The following is a 16,915-nucleotide window of genomic DNA, read 5'->3' on the forward strand; positions in this document are numbered from 1 at the left end:
CTTTATAATTTTGGGGGGCCAATACTTTATTAAGTAGAATCATTATAAAAAGCTGATGGCAATGAGTGACTTTGTTAAAGAACTTTATTTTAAAGGTAAATTGATGAAGTATCTGTGTATAGTTCATAGGACAAATATTGATAGAACATTTCATTCTTAGTCAAAGTGTTTGGCACACTTGGATTTACAGTAATTTATAGCATGAAGAGAATCAGACTGTATATTATTTGAACATGTAGGCTAATGACTTTACATAGTTTGCTATTGCCCTAGTGCCAATGGTGTCAGAAAGAAATGAAAATGGTTTATGCTTTGGTGACTCACGCTGAGTCAGATGTCATTGGTTTCCAGGAGGTAAATTTTTGACTCATCTTAAGCAATGAGTCATAGAGAGAATTATAAACCTCTTGGTAGAAAAAAATACCATAACAATAAATAATCCCAGTATTTGTGGTAATTAAAAGTTAAATATTTTCAACAAACTTTATAATATAGTCATAAGCATTCAATCCCTATGGTCTTTTCCAGCTTGAAAAATCCCATAATTCCCAGAATTATACACTATGAGAAGTTACATTGAATGAGAAATGTATTAAAATATATTTCATCTTGGGGCCCCTGGGTGGCTCAGTCCATTAAGTGTCATCCTTTGGTTCAGGTCATGATCCCATGGTCCTGGGATAGAGCCCTGAGTCAGGCTCCCTGCTCAGGGGAGAGCCTGCTTCTCCCCTCTCTCTGTCCCCCTCGCCCCTTCGCCCCCCTGCTCTTACTTGATCTCTCTTGCTCACTCTATCTCAAATACATAAATAAAATCTTAAAAAAATAAATTATATTTCATCTCTTTAAATAATGTAATTTGAATATAACTGCACTGTTTTTTTTTTATTATAGTAAAATACATACAGCATAACATTTACCACTGCGACCTTCTTAAAGCGTACAAGTCGGTGGCACTAGGTGCATCAGTTGTATTTATTCCATGAAAGGGAGGCATATGCAAAACGACTTCCTAGGGCTGAGGGAGTGGGAGGACCAAAGAAAAAGGCTGACAAGCCCAGCTTGACAAGAAATGGTTTATTAAGGAGATTTATGGACAGAAGTATGTCTCAGGGTAGTCCCTAGACCAGTAGGTCCCCAACCCCACCCCCCACTTAAGAGCTGCTCTTACAGCCCTAGGGGCTGGAAGTCCACCCAGTTGGAGAACAGGTGTCTGTTGGGGCACAGGGGTGGCTCAGTCATTGAGCTTCTGACTCTGGATTTCTGCTCAGGTCTTGATCTCAGGGTTGTGAGACTGAGCTCCACTGGGGGTGGAGCCTGCTGGAGATTCTCTCCCTCCCTCTTTCTCTGCACCCTCCCCCTTTAGAACAACAACAATAACAAAGAATAGGTGTGTGTCAGAGTCCTATTTCCAGGGCAGATCATGGACCTTATGCCCTAAGGGTGCGCTTAAGGGTGTTAAACAAAAGGAAAGAATGTGAGTGAAGGCTTGATCTCAAGAAGAGTTGTCCATTTGTCCACTGTCAGCGTTTGTCCAAGATGGTGTTGGCCTGGTTCACACAGCCTGGGACAAGCATTATCACTACCTAGTTTTAGAACCTTTCCATCACCCCAGTGGAAATCCTGTACCCTGTACTAGTCCTTCAACCCAGCTTCTGGCAACCACTAGTCTGCTTCCTGTCTCTACAAATTTGTTTCTTCTGGATATTTACATAAACAAAATCACTCAATATGTGGCCTTTTGTGTCTTCTTTCATGGGCATGTCTCCCAAAGCTCATGCCGTAGCATGGATCAGGGCTACATACTTTTGATGGCTGAATAATATTGTACTGTACAAATGCACCACAGGGTTTTGAACCATTCATTCGTTGAGGGACAATTTGGGTCATTTCCATCTTTTAGATACCGTGAAATGCTGCTATGCATATTTGTGTACAGGTTCGTTTGAACAGCTGGTGTCAATTTTAGGGGGGCAGATACCTAGAGCGGAATTGCTGTCACACTGTAATTCTATGTTTAACTTCCTGAGGAACTTCTGACCATCTCCACTGTAGCTGCATCATTGCCACTCCCACCAGCGATACAGGATTCCAATTTCTCTGCATAGTTAAGCTTGTTATTGTGTGTGTGCATGTGGGGGCGCGTGTGTGCACATGCTGGTGATGCTAATGGGTCTGAAGTGTGTCACACTGTGACTAAGTATGTTTACACATGCCTGCTGGCCATGTGTATATCTTCTTTGGGAGACATGTACGTTCAAGTCCTTTGCTCACTTCGTATTTGTCTTTTTGCTATTGAACTGTACAAGTTTTTTATATATTCTTCATGCAAGACCCTTATCAGATATATGATTTGCAAATATTTTCCCCTATTCCATGGCTTGTCTTTTCACTCTCTTGACAGGTGTCCTTGAATGCACAAAATCTCTTCATTTTGGTGACATCCAATTACCTCTTCTTTTGCTTTCCTGCACTACTTTTGACCCTGTTACTTTAATCAAAGACACTAAGTAAATAGAACACATCTTCAAGTTTGAAGTCAATAGCCTTCATAATACTTACCTTCCCTGCCTTCATGATGGATACATTCTATGACCTTGCTTCTTAGTTCACTGAGAAAACCCAAGCAATCCAAAGAGCCATTCTATCCTCCTGCTACAAACTAGCTCTGTTTCCCTTCTGTGCTTCCATCTAGAACCAACTCCTGACTTGTGCCTGGATGCCACCCCGTCTCACATCATCAGATGCTGCTCCTAGAACTGCTCTTCTCTCTCACAGCCAGATTTCTCCCTTGTTTCTGGATCATCACCCTTCTCTTCCAACTTAATGTACTAGCTCCTACACTTTAAAACAAAACGAGGGGCGCCTGGGTGGCTCAACTGGTTAAACGGCTGTTTTCGGCTCAGGTCATGGTCCCAGGGTCCTGGGATCGAGCCCCACATCGGGCTTTCTGCTCAGCAGGGAGCCTGCTTCCTCCTCTCTCTCTGCCTGCCTCTCTGCCTACTTGTGATCTCTCTCTCTGTCAAATAAATAAATAAAATCTTTAAAAACAAAAAAAACAGAAAATGAGACTGAAACAGATTAAAATGCAGAAAACTTCCTTGACCTCTGCAGCCTCCTCCAGCCATGGCCCCAGTATCCTGTCCCTCTTTAGATCAAGGTTACCAAGTGACCTTCAAGACCTCCAAATCCAACTGTCAAATCCTACTTGACCTCTCTGAGCATTTCATCATTTCCTCCTTGAAACCCTCTCTCCCCTCCACCAGAATGTTGAAAGCAAGGCCAATCCAATTTCTAAGCACACTCGCCCCTCCCCTCTGCTGCTGCTCCCGCAGGCCCCCATCTCAGGGATCAGCGATTCCATCCTTCCAGTTGCTCAGGGCCCAAACCTGGTGTCACCTTTGGCTCTTTTTTTCCTTATCCTCGCTCAGTTTACCAGTGCATCATACTGGCCCAACTTTTGCAACATATCCTGTCCGCCTGCTTCTCACCCCTTCAACACTAGTGTCCTGGCCCAAGACGCCACCGTCTCCCACCTGGGTTGCTGCTGTCATCACTCCCTTGGAGGCTCCTTCCTGTGACTGCTCTCAACATAGCAGCAGGGGGATCTTTTTCAAACAGATGTCAGATCCCCTCCAAGGCCTTGCCATCTCATGTAGGGTGGAAGGCAAAGTCCTGACCCAGCCTGAGAGGCCTTATCTAGTCTGACCCCTCATGACCTCCCTGCCCCCTCACTTCGCTCTTCATTGCCAAGTGCAGTCTGCTTTGGGGCTATTGCTTGGAATCCCTGGCCCACACATAACCCTGTGGCTCCCTCTCACTCCATCCTCGGTTGGATCAAACATGCTGTCCTCCGAGGGGCCTCCTCAGACCATCCTCTCGACGGCCTCCCACTCTGTTCCTTTTCTCTGCTTGCACTGACCTCACTTTATAAGCTGCTGTGTTTTTTTTTAAAGATTTTTATTTATTTGACAGCGATCACAAGCAGGCAGAGAGGCAGGCAGAGAGAGAGGAGGAAGCAGGCTCCCTGCTGAGCAGAGAGCCCGATGCGGGGCTCGATCCCAGGACCCTGAGACCACGACCCGAGCCGAAGGCAGCGGCTTAACCCACTGAGCCACCCAGGCGCCCTAAGCCGCTGTTTTTATTGTCTCTTTCCCCCACTAAAATGTAAGCTCCACAGAGGCGCGATTGTTTTTTGCTGTTATCTCTAGAGATGAAAAAGGTACACAGCACAAAGTAGAAATGTAATATTAGTGAGTGAGAGCTATTTAGCTGAAATTGTTTGTTATACAATTCAGAGCTCCGGTCCTTTGATGAAGTCCATAATACACATTCCATAGGCTGTCATGGGATATTTGAGGAACTCTCAGGGTCACAAGGAGGCTTCACTAAGTGACACTGATTTTGGTGAATTCATATAGAGTCTAGCCCTCTGCCAGGCAAGGTAAGAAGAGTGATCTCAGCCATGTCTTAGGTCAGGCAGGACCCAGAGAGGCTGACTTGCCTTAACTCATCTCCTAGGAGACCAGGAGAGAAGACAAGAGTACGACTGGACTCACAATGAGACACATAATTGTAGAGTGGCAGGATACCTGTACCCATTTCCCCAGCACATTCTCTTCCTCGAAGCAGGTTCTCTGAGTAGCCGGCAGATCACAAGTGCCTGGGGAGTGCAAAACCAGGACACGGCACTGGCTTCCGCTAGCTTGATGTGTCCACCCCCACTGCACCCGTCCTGTGTTCTGGTTCTTCCTGACAAGGTGCATTTGCCCAGACTTTTGGGTGGGCAGTGAGTTTTACCTCTGAGACTCCCCTTGACACATTCCCTCTTCAGAGATATTGACATATTCATTCTTCTGGATCTTAGGTTAGGAGGCACTCTCTTTAAGGGGACTTTTCATTTTTCTGGTTTGATTCATTAAGAGTCACTTTACAATTAAGGTCTTTGAAGGCAATTTCCCCCCCTAAAATCTAGGCAGTCCAGCTTGTCACTGCTAAGCATCCTCTCTGTAGAACTATAATTTGGATGGACATATTCCTATATTACTTAAAAGAGCTGGTATCATTTACAATAAAGTACCTAGCTCCAATCTAAAAAAGATGTGTAAAACGTCCACATAACTATAAAACACTGCTCATAGAAATGAAAAATGAAATGGAGGAATAAACTATATTAATGCCTTGTAAAGCTCAGTACTGTTAATACTTCAATTCTTCCCCCAAATAATGACCTGTAGAGTCAATGCAATCCTAATCAAAATTCTAGTGTGTTTCTTTTCTCTTTGTTGGTGGGAAGTGGTCATCTGATTCAGAAATGTGTATGGTCATGCAAAAGAACCTAGGAGAGTCAGAAGGAACCACAGCAAACTTGGAGGACTTCACTCTCCAGACACCAAGACTCATTATGAAGTCACAGTGATTAAGATCAGTGGAAATTAAGGAGTCCAGAAGCAGATTCACACATTAATCACCTGATTTATAACAAATTCACCTTTGCAATTCAATGGGGGAAAAGTACGGTTTTTTCAACAAATGATGCAGGGCACTTTGGAGAGTCATGCATTAAAAACAACCAAAAAACCAAAACCCCCCAGAAAACTCCCCAAATCCAAAAAACTTAAACCCTTGACCTCTGATTCACACTATACACAAAATTATTTTAAGATGGATCATAGACCTAAACAGGAAAGTCAGAACAATAAAGCTTCTAGAATTAAATAAAACGTAAGAGGAATTCTTCATAACCTAGGGGTGGGCAAAGATTTGTCAAGATAACACTGAAAGAGTAAAAAGTCAGGGGGCACCTGGGTGGCTCAGTTGGTTAAGCATCTGCCTTCAGCTTGGGGCATGATCCCGGGGTCCTGGGATCAACGCCCTCGCTGGGTTCCCTGCTCAGCAGGGAGTCTGCTTCTTCCTCTTCCTCTGCCCCTCTCCACAGCTCTCAGGTGTGCATGTTCTCTCTCTCTCTCAAATAAATAAATAAATAAATAAATAAAAAATAACATTAAAAAAAAAAAGTCAAACACCTGGCTGGCTCAGTCCAAAGAGTGTGTGACTCTTGATCTTGGGGTCATCAGTTTGAGCCCCATGTGGGATGTAGAGATTACTTAGATAATATTTTTTTAAAAAGAGTAAAAAGCCAAGCTTCAGAACTGGGAAGATATTTACAATGCATACACATAGATATGCACACATATGCAGTAGATATATGACAGAGGACTTGTACTCAGAATATGTCAAAAAGTCCTCAAAGTTAGTAAGACAATCCAATTTAAAAACAGGAAGACTTGAGAAACCACTTCATAAAAGAGCATATCCAAATGAGCAATTAGCATATTTACAAGTGCTTAAAGGCAGTAATCATCAGAGAAATGCAAAGGAAAACTGCAGGGGGATTCCCGCACAATGTTGCCGGATGGCGGAAATTAATTGAGACTGTTTACATCAAGTGTTGGGGAGGATGTAGGGCCACGGGAACACACACATGTTGCTGGCGGACTACAGATTGGCACTACCCCTATGATAGTCTTTGGGAGTACTTTACCAAAGCTAAGCATGTGTACACACATGGTCCAGCAATTCCACTTGGGTATACGCCCAAGGGGGATGAGTGCTTATGTCTACAATGAGGCACGTACAAGAATATTCAAGCAACATTACTATGAAAGCCCTGAACTGGAAAGAAAAAACCCAAATGTCCCTCAGAGGAGAAAGATATACTGTGATATTTACAATAGGAGAAAGATACAGTGACAGTATAGTACACGGCAATGAAAAAGCATGAACTGTCACTCCCTCCACAAAGTCTCACAGACATACTGTTGAGTGAAAGAAGTTACACACAAGGGTGAATAGTGTGTGCATGTGTATGAAGTTGAAAAACATACAACGAGTCCGTAGTGAGAGAGGTCAAAATAGGGGTCATGTGGCAGTGATGATGATAACGACAGAGAATTATTCTGCTGGGGTAATGAACATTTTCTCTATCCTGATTCAGGTACTAATGACAGAGTGTGCACAGGATAAAAACTGATATAGTTCAATAGGCAGTGTTATGGGGGGGGTAAGCACAAAGGCCTTCATGCTTGTACATGTTACTGTTTAATTGTACTTTAATCATCTTTTTAAAAGGAACTGGTATTCTATTTTTTAAAAAATGAAATATACCATATATCGCAAACTAAAAACAAAACAAAACAAAACAACTCCTTAAAATGCGGACCTGTTCATAGCCAGAGAGTTCCCGAGATCCAGTTTAGGAAAGAAAAATGCCATCTGAATTCACATTAAGAAAAATTAGTCTTTTGTGTGAAAAAAAAATTGAAATTAATCAAAATGCCATTCAAATTACTTAAGAGTGTTTTTGGGTACCATACAATATTAGGTGTTCTATACAAAGTCAGTTTAGTGGAGAAGGAAGACAGATTCTGAGATAACCCCCAGTGATCTCTGCCTAACAGTATTCATGCCTTTGTGTACTCTCTTTCCTTTGAGTGTGGGTGGTACACAGGATTTGCTTCTCTCCCATGGAATCCAGCAGATCTTAGGTTACCTAAGACTATATGAAATCATGCTAGCAGAATCTTTTGCCTTGAGCTTACATGCTTTGATAAAGCAAGCTGCTCTGTTGGAGACCCACATGGTTTAGCAAGCAGCCAGCAGGACACTGCTACCTTCAATCCAACAGCTCTGAAGACCTGAATCGTGCCAACAAACGTGTGTGGAAGTTAAGTCTTTCCACAGTTGAGCCTTCAGATGAGACCCCCCCCAACCCCAGCCCACCATGAATGTAGCCTTGTTGGAGACCCTGAATCAGAGGACCCAGCTAAGGCATGTCCAAATTCCTGACCCCCAGAAACTGTTCAATAATAAATGTGTTTTTTATTATTTTTTGAAATGTGTGTTTTAGTTTGACATTTGTGGCAAATTGTTACACAGCACTAAATAGCCAGTACCATTGAAGATGCATCATTACTTTCTAGGAGTGAGCAACCTGAGATCTTCATTGTTATGGCCTGAATGAATGTCCCAAAATTCGTATGTTGAAGTACTAACTCCCTCCATGTGACTGTATTTGGAAATGGAGCCTCTAAGGAAGTAATTAGGGTTAGGCAGAGTCTTAAGGGTGGGGCCATGATCCAGTAGGATTAGGTCTCCTTAAGAGACACCAGAGATCTTGTTCTTCCTCTCCCTCTCCCTCTCCTTCCCCTCCCTCCCATCACCTCTCCCCTACTCCCTCTCCCTGCCATGGGAGTACAGTGAGAAAGCTGCCATCTACAAGCCAGCATGAGTGTCCTCACCAGAAGGTGGCCACGCTGGCATCTTAATCTTGGCCTTCCCAGCCTCCAGAACTGTGAGAGACACATTCCTATTGTTTAAGCCACCAATTCTGTGGTATTTTGTTATGGCAGCTCATGCTAAGATAATTACCAACTGTTTTTGTTTTAGCCAGATTAATTACAGAATTGAAAATAATTGAAAGGAAAAAAAATAACTGGAAATACTGGACAAATCTAAGTTGTCTTTAAAGAATCAGAAACAACTTAATTCTTAAGTGCCAATATGTGCCAGGCATGGTTTTGTGCTTTCGGCTTTCAAACAATACGCTTAGGGTTCCTATCTTCATGGAGTTTAGATTTTAGTAAGGGTAACAGAATAAACAGGGGATAAGCATGGAGGCTCTGAGCAGCAAGGAGCTGGGCATTTTTAAAGATTTTATTAATTTATTTGAGAGAGCGAGCGAGTGTGGAAGCATGAGCAGGGGGGAAGGGAGAAGCAGACTCCCCATGGAGCAGGAAGCCTAACTCGGGACTCGATCCCAGGACCCAGGGACCATGACCTGAGCCGAAGGCATACAGTTAACAGATAGCCAGCCAGGCGCCCCTAGGAGCTGAGCATGTTTAAGGAAAAGAGGCCAGTTGGGTGGAAGCACAGAGAGGCAAGGGGCAGAGTTTGAGATGAGGTTAGAGGGAAACTCAAGAGCCAGGTCACCGAGCCCTTGTAAGCCACTGTCAAATTTGGTTTTACTCTAAGAGCAATGGGAAGCCACTAAACTGGGTTTGATATATATATATATATTTATTTTATAGTGAGAGTGTGATAAAATCTGAGTTATGTTTTCAAAGTCCAGCTGCTGTATGGAGGATGAATGGAAGGAAAGCACAAACAGAAGCAGAAGAGCACGGAGGCTGCCCCCAACACCCAAGAGAGAGGAGACAGTGGCTGAGACTAGGGTGGTGCAGAAGAGTCAGAGAAGGGGGTGGTTTCTGGTGGATCAACAGGAGATGACCATGGAGGCAGACGCTTAGCTGACTGAGCCACCCAGGAGCCCCTAGTAGACACATTCTTTAAAACGTAAACTAACAAAGATCTAAAAGGAATTTTAAAGAATTTAAAGGAAAGATAGCTCAAGGATATAATACTCATTAGATGAAGTGCTTATGCTACTATTTTTACTTGAGGGACTCATCAATCCGGTTAATGTTGGTTAAAATTTTTTCCCCCAAATTTCTATTTAAATTCTAGTTAACATATAGTGTAATATTGGTTTTAGGAGAATTTAGTGATTTCATCTCTTATATGTAACGCCCAGCGCGCTCAACATAAGTGCCCTCCTGAAAGCCCATCCCACCTCCCCTCCATCAACCCTGTTTGCTCTCCATAGTTGTCTCTTACGTTGGTTAAAAAAATTTAAAACATATGCATCATTAGTCACCAAATGAATCTATTGTAGTTTATTATTGGGATAAAAGTCTCCATATCATGGGCACCTGGGTGGCTCAGTCATTAAGCAGCTGCCTTCGGCTCAGGTCATGACCTCAGGGTCCTGGGATCAAGACCCACATCAGGCTCCCTGCTCAGTAGGAAGCCTGCTTCTTCCTCTCCCACTACCCCTGCTTGTGTTCCTTCTCTCTCTTGTGTCTCTTCCTCTGCAGAGGAAGAGGTTCTGTTCTCAAAAACATTTCTGTCCGTTTCTTAAATTTGAATGCACTATGGACCTATGAGAACCAGCTTAGGAATTCCCCCTACTTATGACATTGTTCTGTGGAAAATGCAATCTGAATGATCCTTAAGACATCAGTAGGAAGTGCCATCCCCCGTGTCCGTAGTCAGTAGAACACAGGCACTGTGGTAGGGTGAGGGCTGTGCGGATGGGGCAGCAGCTGGAGGGAGTGGGCAGGGCTCTGAGGACAAGCAAGGTAAGGCTAACAATAGGGGTCCTGTCTTAACCCGGTATACTGGTCACTGGCTTTATCTCACGCTCCACTTTCCTTGGCTCAAGTTCTGTTCTTCGGTGGACCCTAAATGTTGGGGATACTGAATGCCTAGCTTATTACCCACTGGTGAAGTTTGGGTTGGATTAGATTGTAGTTACTGGGTGTATGGAGGGCCCTTCCTTCCGTGAACTGAAACATGACTCCAAGACGCAATTTTTGCTTTCAGAGTTTAAAATCTATCTCTAGCCCTGACTTAGCTCCTGAAACATGTTTTCACTCACCTGATGGGCATTTCTAAAGGACCCCCAGGCACTTCAAAAAACCCATACCAAGTGACTCTCATGACCTCTTCTACTCACCCTTGTTAGTTACCCTTGTTTCCTATTCACTGGTAGCTCCCTCCACTAGGTCACCCTCCCTAGAACGTCTGAAATCATGTCTTTTTCCTCTCCCTCCCCTCTCACATTCATTCACATTAACTACATCTCCTAAATCTCTCTGAAATCAGTCCCTTCTTTATTTCGAGCAGCAGCATCTCTTACCTGAACCCTGGCAAGAACTAAACTACCCTCCAGCTTCAAAAGCTCTCCCAGCTCAAATTTGTTCCTACCTTTTGAGTGATCTTTCTGAAAATGTAGATGTGATCTCATCACTGCTTTCAAACCTTCCATGGTTCCCCCACTCATCAACAAAGATAAAAGCTGAATCTTCTCGATGGCTCCAGGTCTCGAAGCGAGGCCTTGTTTGACCACCTTACCTAAAGTTGACCTCCTCCGTAATTCTATTACCTGGTTTATTTTATTCATGGTTCTTAATACAACCCGTAATTCCCTTGTCTGTTTATGGGTTTATTGTTTGCCCCCCACTTCCCAAGAAAATATGGTCTAACTGGGTCAGGGATCTTGACTGTTTTTCAAAGTGGGAAGCCATCTCCCAGCTTAGCAGTGATGGTGCGTGGCAGGCACACAACGATCTGTTACACAAAGGCCCCCCATTATCTGCTCTCAGTCCTTGGCAGCTTCATTCCCACCACGTATCTGTGGTCTAGTTACTTCAAAAGTCTCTCTGTTTCCAAATAAACTTTAAGCTATTTGTACTTTCCTTCTTTTTTTTAAAGTTGTTTCCTGTTATGCCCTTCTCCTCCTGTTCCCTTACTAAATCCTAACTTTTCTGTCAGTGTATTTTTAATGGTCAAACTTTTTTTATTAAAAAAAATTTTTTTATTGATGTGTAGTTGATACATGCTGTTAGTTTCAGGTATGTAACATAGAGATTTGAAAAGTGTATATATCTACCAGAATATTTCTATATTTTTTTAAAAAAGATTTTATCTATCTGAGAGTCTGAGATGGACAGAGAGAGAGCATGAATGGGGAGGAGAGGAAGAAGCAGGCTCCCCACTGAGCAAGGATCCCAGCACAAGACTTGATCTCAGGATCCTGGGATCATGACCTCTGCCAAAGCAGATGTCTAACCGACTGAGCCACCCAGGCACCCTATCAGGACATTTCTAAAGTCACATTGGGAAATCTACCTTGATTCCACCAACAAGTCTACTTCCTTCTGTCTTCAGCAAGTAACATGGCATCTAGCACATTCCAGGTACTAAATAAATATCCGTTAATTGCACTATCTTGCTGTCTCATTCTAGAGAAGGCTCAAACAAAATCGGTGTGGAGCACCTGGAGACTGAAAGCACAAAGGTTTCAAGGACCCTGTCTCTTTCACTGCCTTCTGAGAGGCCAAGTGGAGGACAGCCTTGAGCTCAAGAAGTGCCCATTCTCTAATCTGTAACATACATCATCAGTGCCTATCTTTATGAGCAAATTTTAACATCAGAGCCTTAACGTATTTTATTGAGTTCTCTGGATCTCAGATTTCCAAACTTTTAAGGGCAGGTCTGCTACTGGGTCCCCAACCAAAACCACCTTGATGACAAGAGGGTAAGGGAACAAGTAGAAGTGAGAATCAAGGACAAGTCTGTCTCCCAACAGCGCTGTTCAACAGAAATGAGGGCCATGCATATAATCTAAAATTTTCTAGTGGCCACGTTTTAAAAGGAAGCAGATGAAATGAACTTTAATGAATTTTTTTTATATATCCAAAATACTATTTCAGCATGTAATGAATATAAAACGCAGATATATTACCTATAAATATATGAATATAAATATATTATAAAATGAGATCAGTTAGGGATCTCATTCTTTTGTTCCTACGGAGATCTCTGAAATCTGTATTTTGCACTCACGCTACATCTTAAATGGACTAGGCCCATTTCAAGTGCTCAAAAGTCCCACGTGACAAATGGCTATAGCACGGGACAGTACAGGTTTAGGTCCTGTGCTTCCTCCACTCAGTCTTTATGCCTCGACCGCTTGTCAGACTAGATGTTCTGTGAAAGCAGGTAAGTCCTTTGCCCAATTTCCTGAGGTTATACAAGTCCATATTAACCTACTTAAATAATTTAGAACTTTATCCTTGCCGTGTTTGTTTAATTCCTTCCCGCCCCTCCGTAAACCCTCCGTGTGACCCTTCAGAACGTGTTCTAATTAGCAGAGGGAAGGTCTGAGTACCGGAGTCGGGCTCAGGCACGTAGACTCCAGCTTTGGCTGGGGGTGGCGAATACGCTCCTAGGTCCCACCCCAGGGACGGATGAGGGCTGCAGAACAGTCTGTGCTAAAATCCCCCTGGTTCCTGCCCTCGATCCTTCCACTTCAGGGCAGCTTTACCGGGAGGTTCCAGGACACCACCCGCTGGTAAAATCAGCTCGCGTTCCAGAACTCGGTGTCATCATAGCGCTGCCCCGCAAATCCATTCATTCAACAAACACTTGTTGAGCGCCTGCGTACACACTTTGGTCGACAGGTCGGCCAACAGCCCGAGAGGGGTGGACCTCGGTCTAACAGGGGAGGGGGAGTCCCAATGACCAGCCCGTGCTAAGCGCTGCCCGGCATCAACCAACACATGCAGCAGTCCACACGGCCCCCGGAAGCGGGTCTTACTCTCACTTCGCAGGACAGCAGGAAGAGGCCGAGTAACTTGGGCCACCCAAGGCGCCAACCCGAACGGCCGCACCCCAAGCCTAGAGCTCGGGCGGCTCACCGGGCACGCATGGGCGCCTGGATCCCCGCCGAGCGCCGCCAATGACGCCGTTCGAGGGGAGGTGCGGCAGCTGCGACCTCGGCGGCGAGAGCGGCGGCTCATTGTGAGGTGCCGCGTGGTGCTCATCGGCGATAGGAGCGTCCCCGCTCGAGGAACGGACAGCCACCAGCGCCTCCCGCACCTCGGCTGGCCGACACCTCACACCCACCGCGGAAGCGCGACGGCTTTGGGGCGGAAATTACCGGACCTCCGGCCGCCTCACGAACTACCATTCCCGTGAAGCTGCGCGGCGTCGGGTGGCCTTTGCGCAGGCGCACGCACAGCGTGCGTGGCGGCGTCAGCAGTTCTAGAACGTTGCTGTGGTAGCGCTCGGGCGCCATGTTAGGACGAAGGGGAAGGAGGAGAAGCGCTTAAAGCGGCGGGAGCGGTGCGGGAGTGGGGTTGGACCCAGGGCTGAGGCAGGCCCCCCCCTCCCTCCCGCCTCAGTGGATCATGCCCAGGGCGGCAGCGGCGGCGGTTGCGGGGGGGAAGTGACTGGGCGGTGCCGGCGCAGGAGACGATGCCGTTGTAAGTGATTTGTATTCTGTTTTCTCTCGCACGCCTGCGGGGCCTTGGGGGCGTCGGGGGAGGGGGGAAGGGGTGGCGCGAGAGCCGGGCTGTCGCCCCGTTGGGGAGGCAGGCGGGAACGGGGCTCTTCCTGTTTCCTCAGCCGCTCGCCGCCGCACTTCCCCTTGTGCTCGGTTCCCGCTTCCCCCCACCTCTTCCTGGCTCCGCGGCCGTGGGGCCGGGGGCCTTCCCCTTCCGGAACGGGCGGGGGAACCTGAACCTGAGTGCCCTCGCTTCTCCGCCCCGCTCGGGGGGCGGGTGGGGGGGAAGAGAAAGGAAAAACAATGCCCGGCGGCGGGGAAGGCAGGCCCGGCTGGTTGCGGGGTCTGCACACGGCGCTCAGGTTCACTCTCGGCGTCTGTCCGGCTCCTTTCGATGCTTCTCTTCCTGGTCTGCCTCCGCTGCGTCCCTCTCTCCCTCCCGTCAGCAAGATGCCCACATCGTGCGCAGAGTGAACCCACTTCCACGCCCGAGCTCGCACGAGCACTAGCTAAAAGCCCAGTTGTGAGCGACGAGCCTCGCTCTCTGGAAGCCTCGCCGCCCCCCCGCCCCCGGAACCAGCCCAGTCCTCCCCAGGCCTCCCACCGTCGGCAAAGGGGCACTTGCCAGGGTGTCCTCCGCAGCGCGTTGGGTTAGGTATTGCTGTTTCTGTGCTGTTGTGATAGGCTGGTCGGAGGTGTCCTGCCTCCTTCACTCCCCGTCTCCAGTGGTGCTTGGAATTTTTCTGATTGTAGACTTAAAGCTAGTCCGTCCTTGCCTTCTCATCTCACCAGGTGTGCGTCTTACACTTTCTTACCCTTGCAGCATTTTTAAAAAAGTTGATGTTCTGTTTCGAAGAGTGAGATGTAATCTGAGTACTCGTTGTAGGGATCGACAGTAGATTACAGCTTTTTTTCCCTGCGTGTATCCAGCGGTGGAGAGGCCTAAATGTGAGACTGCATTTCTTCCATTTTTGAACATTCTGGTGTAAGCGTGCTCCTTTGAGACGAGGGACCGAATTTTCTTCTTTGTAGGCCCCAAATGAACCATGTAATTGACACTCGAAGTTTTACTTACAAAATAAAGGTTTTATGATTTCTAGACACCTAATACAGCACCTCAGGTTTATCTGTTTTTTTTTTTTTAAGTTTCCTTTTTCGCAGATATTACTGGTTATGGTTTTAGTTTTATTTATGTGTCTCTGTACGTGTACGTGTGCGCAGGTGAGGCTCTAACTTCGACACAGGCTTTAAGATACCTATTGCTATTTACACGGTATTTTTAAAAAGAATTTCATGCTCCTCCTCCTTAACCACTCCTGTCATTTTTAAGAGGCCTGTCAACATATTTCTGCAAATGACAATATTACTTAGTTTTAAATAAATATGCAGATATAAAATCTTATCTACAAGATCCCTGTTAATTGATTCATTCATCCTTTTATGAGTAGAAAGACACTGGGGATACTGATTTTTTGTGTGTGGCATTTTTCAGTTCAGCCGAATTTAAAATAAATAAATGTTTTTTAGTGATGCCATGTGACTTCTTTGTGTTAGCTCACATTTTATTGCTGTGCTTGAAAAGCAACTTTGTGATGATCGTGTCAGTATTAAAATTTGATCAGCGATAGGAAATGTACAACTTAACAGTTGTATTTTAATTAGAGATAAAAGATAATTATATCATTTTCTCTAGAAAATAAAAATACTTTTATATCTATTCTTTTCCAGCCTTCTTTGAGGAAGGGAGGTGTACATTTTCTATAAAGACCTAAGAGCATAAATTTTCTTGGAAGTTCAAATATATGAAATGGAAGACAGTTTAGACAGCACATTCACACTTGGATAATTGGCTTTCCAGTGTGTTTTTTGAAATGTGAACAGTATGCCCAGTTTTTCATTAGCTGTCCCTCTCATTATTAACCCTAAGTATGCTATATTTTTAAGTAAACAACAAAAAGACCAGACTGCCTAGTTAAATGGGCCTTTTTCCTCATTAATCAGCTTTCTTTGTTTTTCATATTCTGGTGTCACATTGCCTTTCATTTCGTTTCTTTGGAGTTTTGAATTTTGATTTCCAGGCTTATCGTGCTTGATTTCCACCTGCTTTTTAGCATGCCTGTCCTGTTAAATGTGGGTGGGATTGTGGAGTAGGCCGTAGTTGAGCTGTCAGAATGGGTTAAATCAAAATAGATTGTTGAAGTTCCGGTCAACATTATGAACAAGTAAGTGCTCGTATTTTGTCTAAAACTCATATGTAATATTATGTATAATTTTGAAAGGCTGGTATGATTTAAGAGCCATGGTGATGAAACTTCCAAAAATTTGGGTAGTCTTTAGGAGCCATTAATGCAGGGCTTCTCTGGTAGGTTCTGTTGACAGTTACGGCCAGATAATTCTTTGAAGGGGGGCGTCTCTGTGTTGTAAGGTGTTTAATAGCATCCCTGGCCTTTACCCACTAGATTTCAGGACCCCCACACCCCCATCTCTCCAGTAGTGACAACCAAAAAATGTCTCCAGATGTTGCCAGATGTATCCTGGCAAGATTATCCTTCTTGAGAATCACGTGGCATTGATAGAGTATAAGGCCTTTCTGGGAACTGTATTCTGATTTCTGCCCTACTGTGCTGGATAGATCCATTATTTGTAACAGCTGAGTTCTGTCACAAGTTGAAGTTAAAGATTTTGAGGAGAGTAACCATCCTCAGTGACCTAGTACTTAAACCACATTCATAGAATGTTGTTTAAGTTACTAGAAGAGATATTTAGCAAGACTTGGGGGAGACAGTAGCTTTTCTCCCAAATATTTGGGGCTGTCAGGAAAAAAGAATCAGTTTCATGAAGTCATAGCAGGTAGAACTGGGACCTCTTGGGGGATGGTAATGGGTACCGGTGATTCTCACATTGTGATCTGTGGAACCCCGGGGATCTCAGATCGTTTTAAGGAGTACAAAAAAATTGAAACCGTTTTCATAGTAGTGTTGAAATGTTATGTCTTTTTTACTCGAATAA

General features: G+C 44.9%; 1 protein-coding gene across 4 annotated transcripts in view; it reads left to right on the plus strand.

Annotated features, from left to right (window-relative positions):
* Window positions 1–13,683: 13,683 nt before the first annotated feature.
* Window positions 13,684–16,915, plus strand: part of LOC111148683 (poly(A) polymerase alpha) — a 58,985-nt gene continuing 55,753 nt past the window's right edge. For all 4 annotated transcript variants that reach the window (XM_022505458.1, XM_022505462.1, XM_022505460.1 and 1 more), the window contains exon 1: window positions 13,684–13,886. In XM_022505458.1, the coding sequence (XP_022361166.1) occupies window positions 13,879–13,886 (8 nt within the window). In that variant the 5' untranslated portion in view covers window positions 13,684–13,878. The remainder of the gene's footprint in view (window positions 13,887–16,915) is intronic.

Source organism: Enhydra lutris, unplaced genomic scaffold (assembly GCF_002288905.1).
Source record: "Enhydra lutris kenyoni isolate GAN:26980312 unplaced genomic scaffold, ASM228890v2 scaffoldscaffold20, whole genome shotgun sequence".
Lineage (NCBI taxonomy): Eukaryota > Metazoa > Chordata > Mammalia > Carnivora > Mustelidae > Enhydra > Enhydra lutris.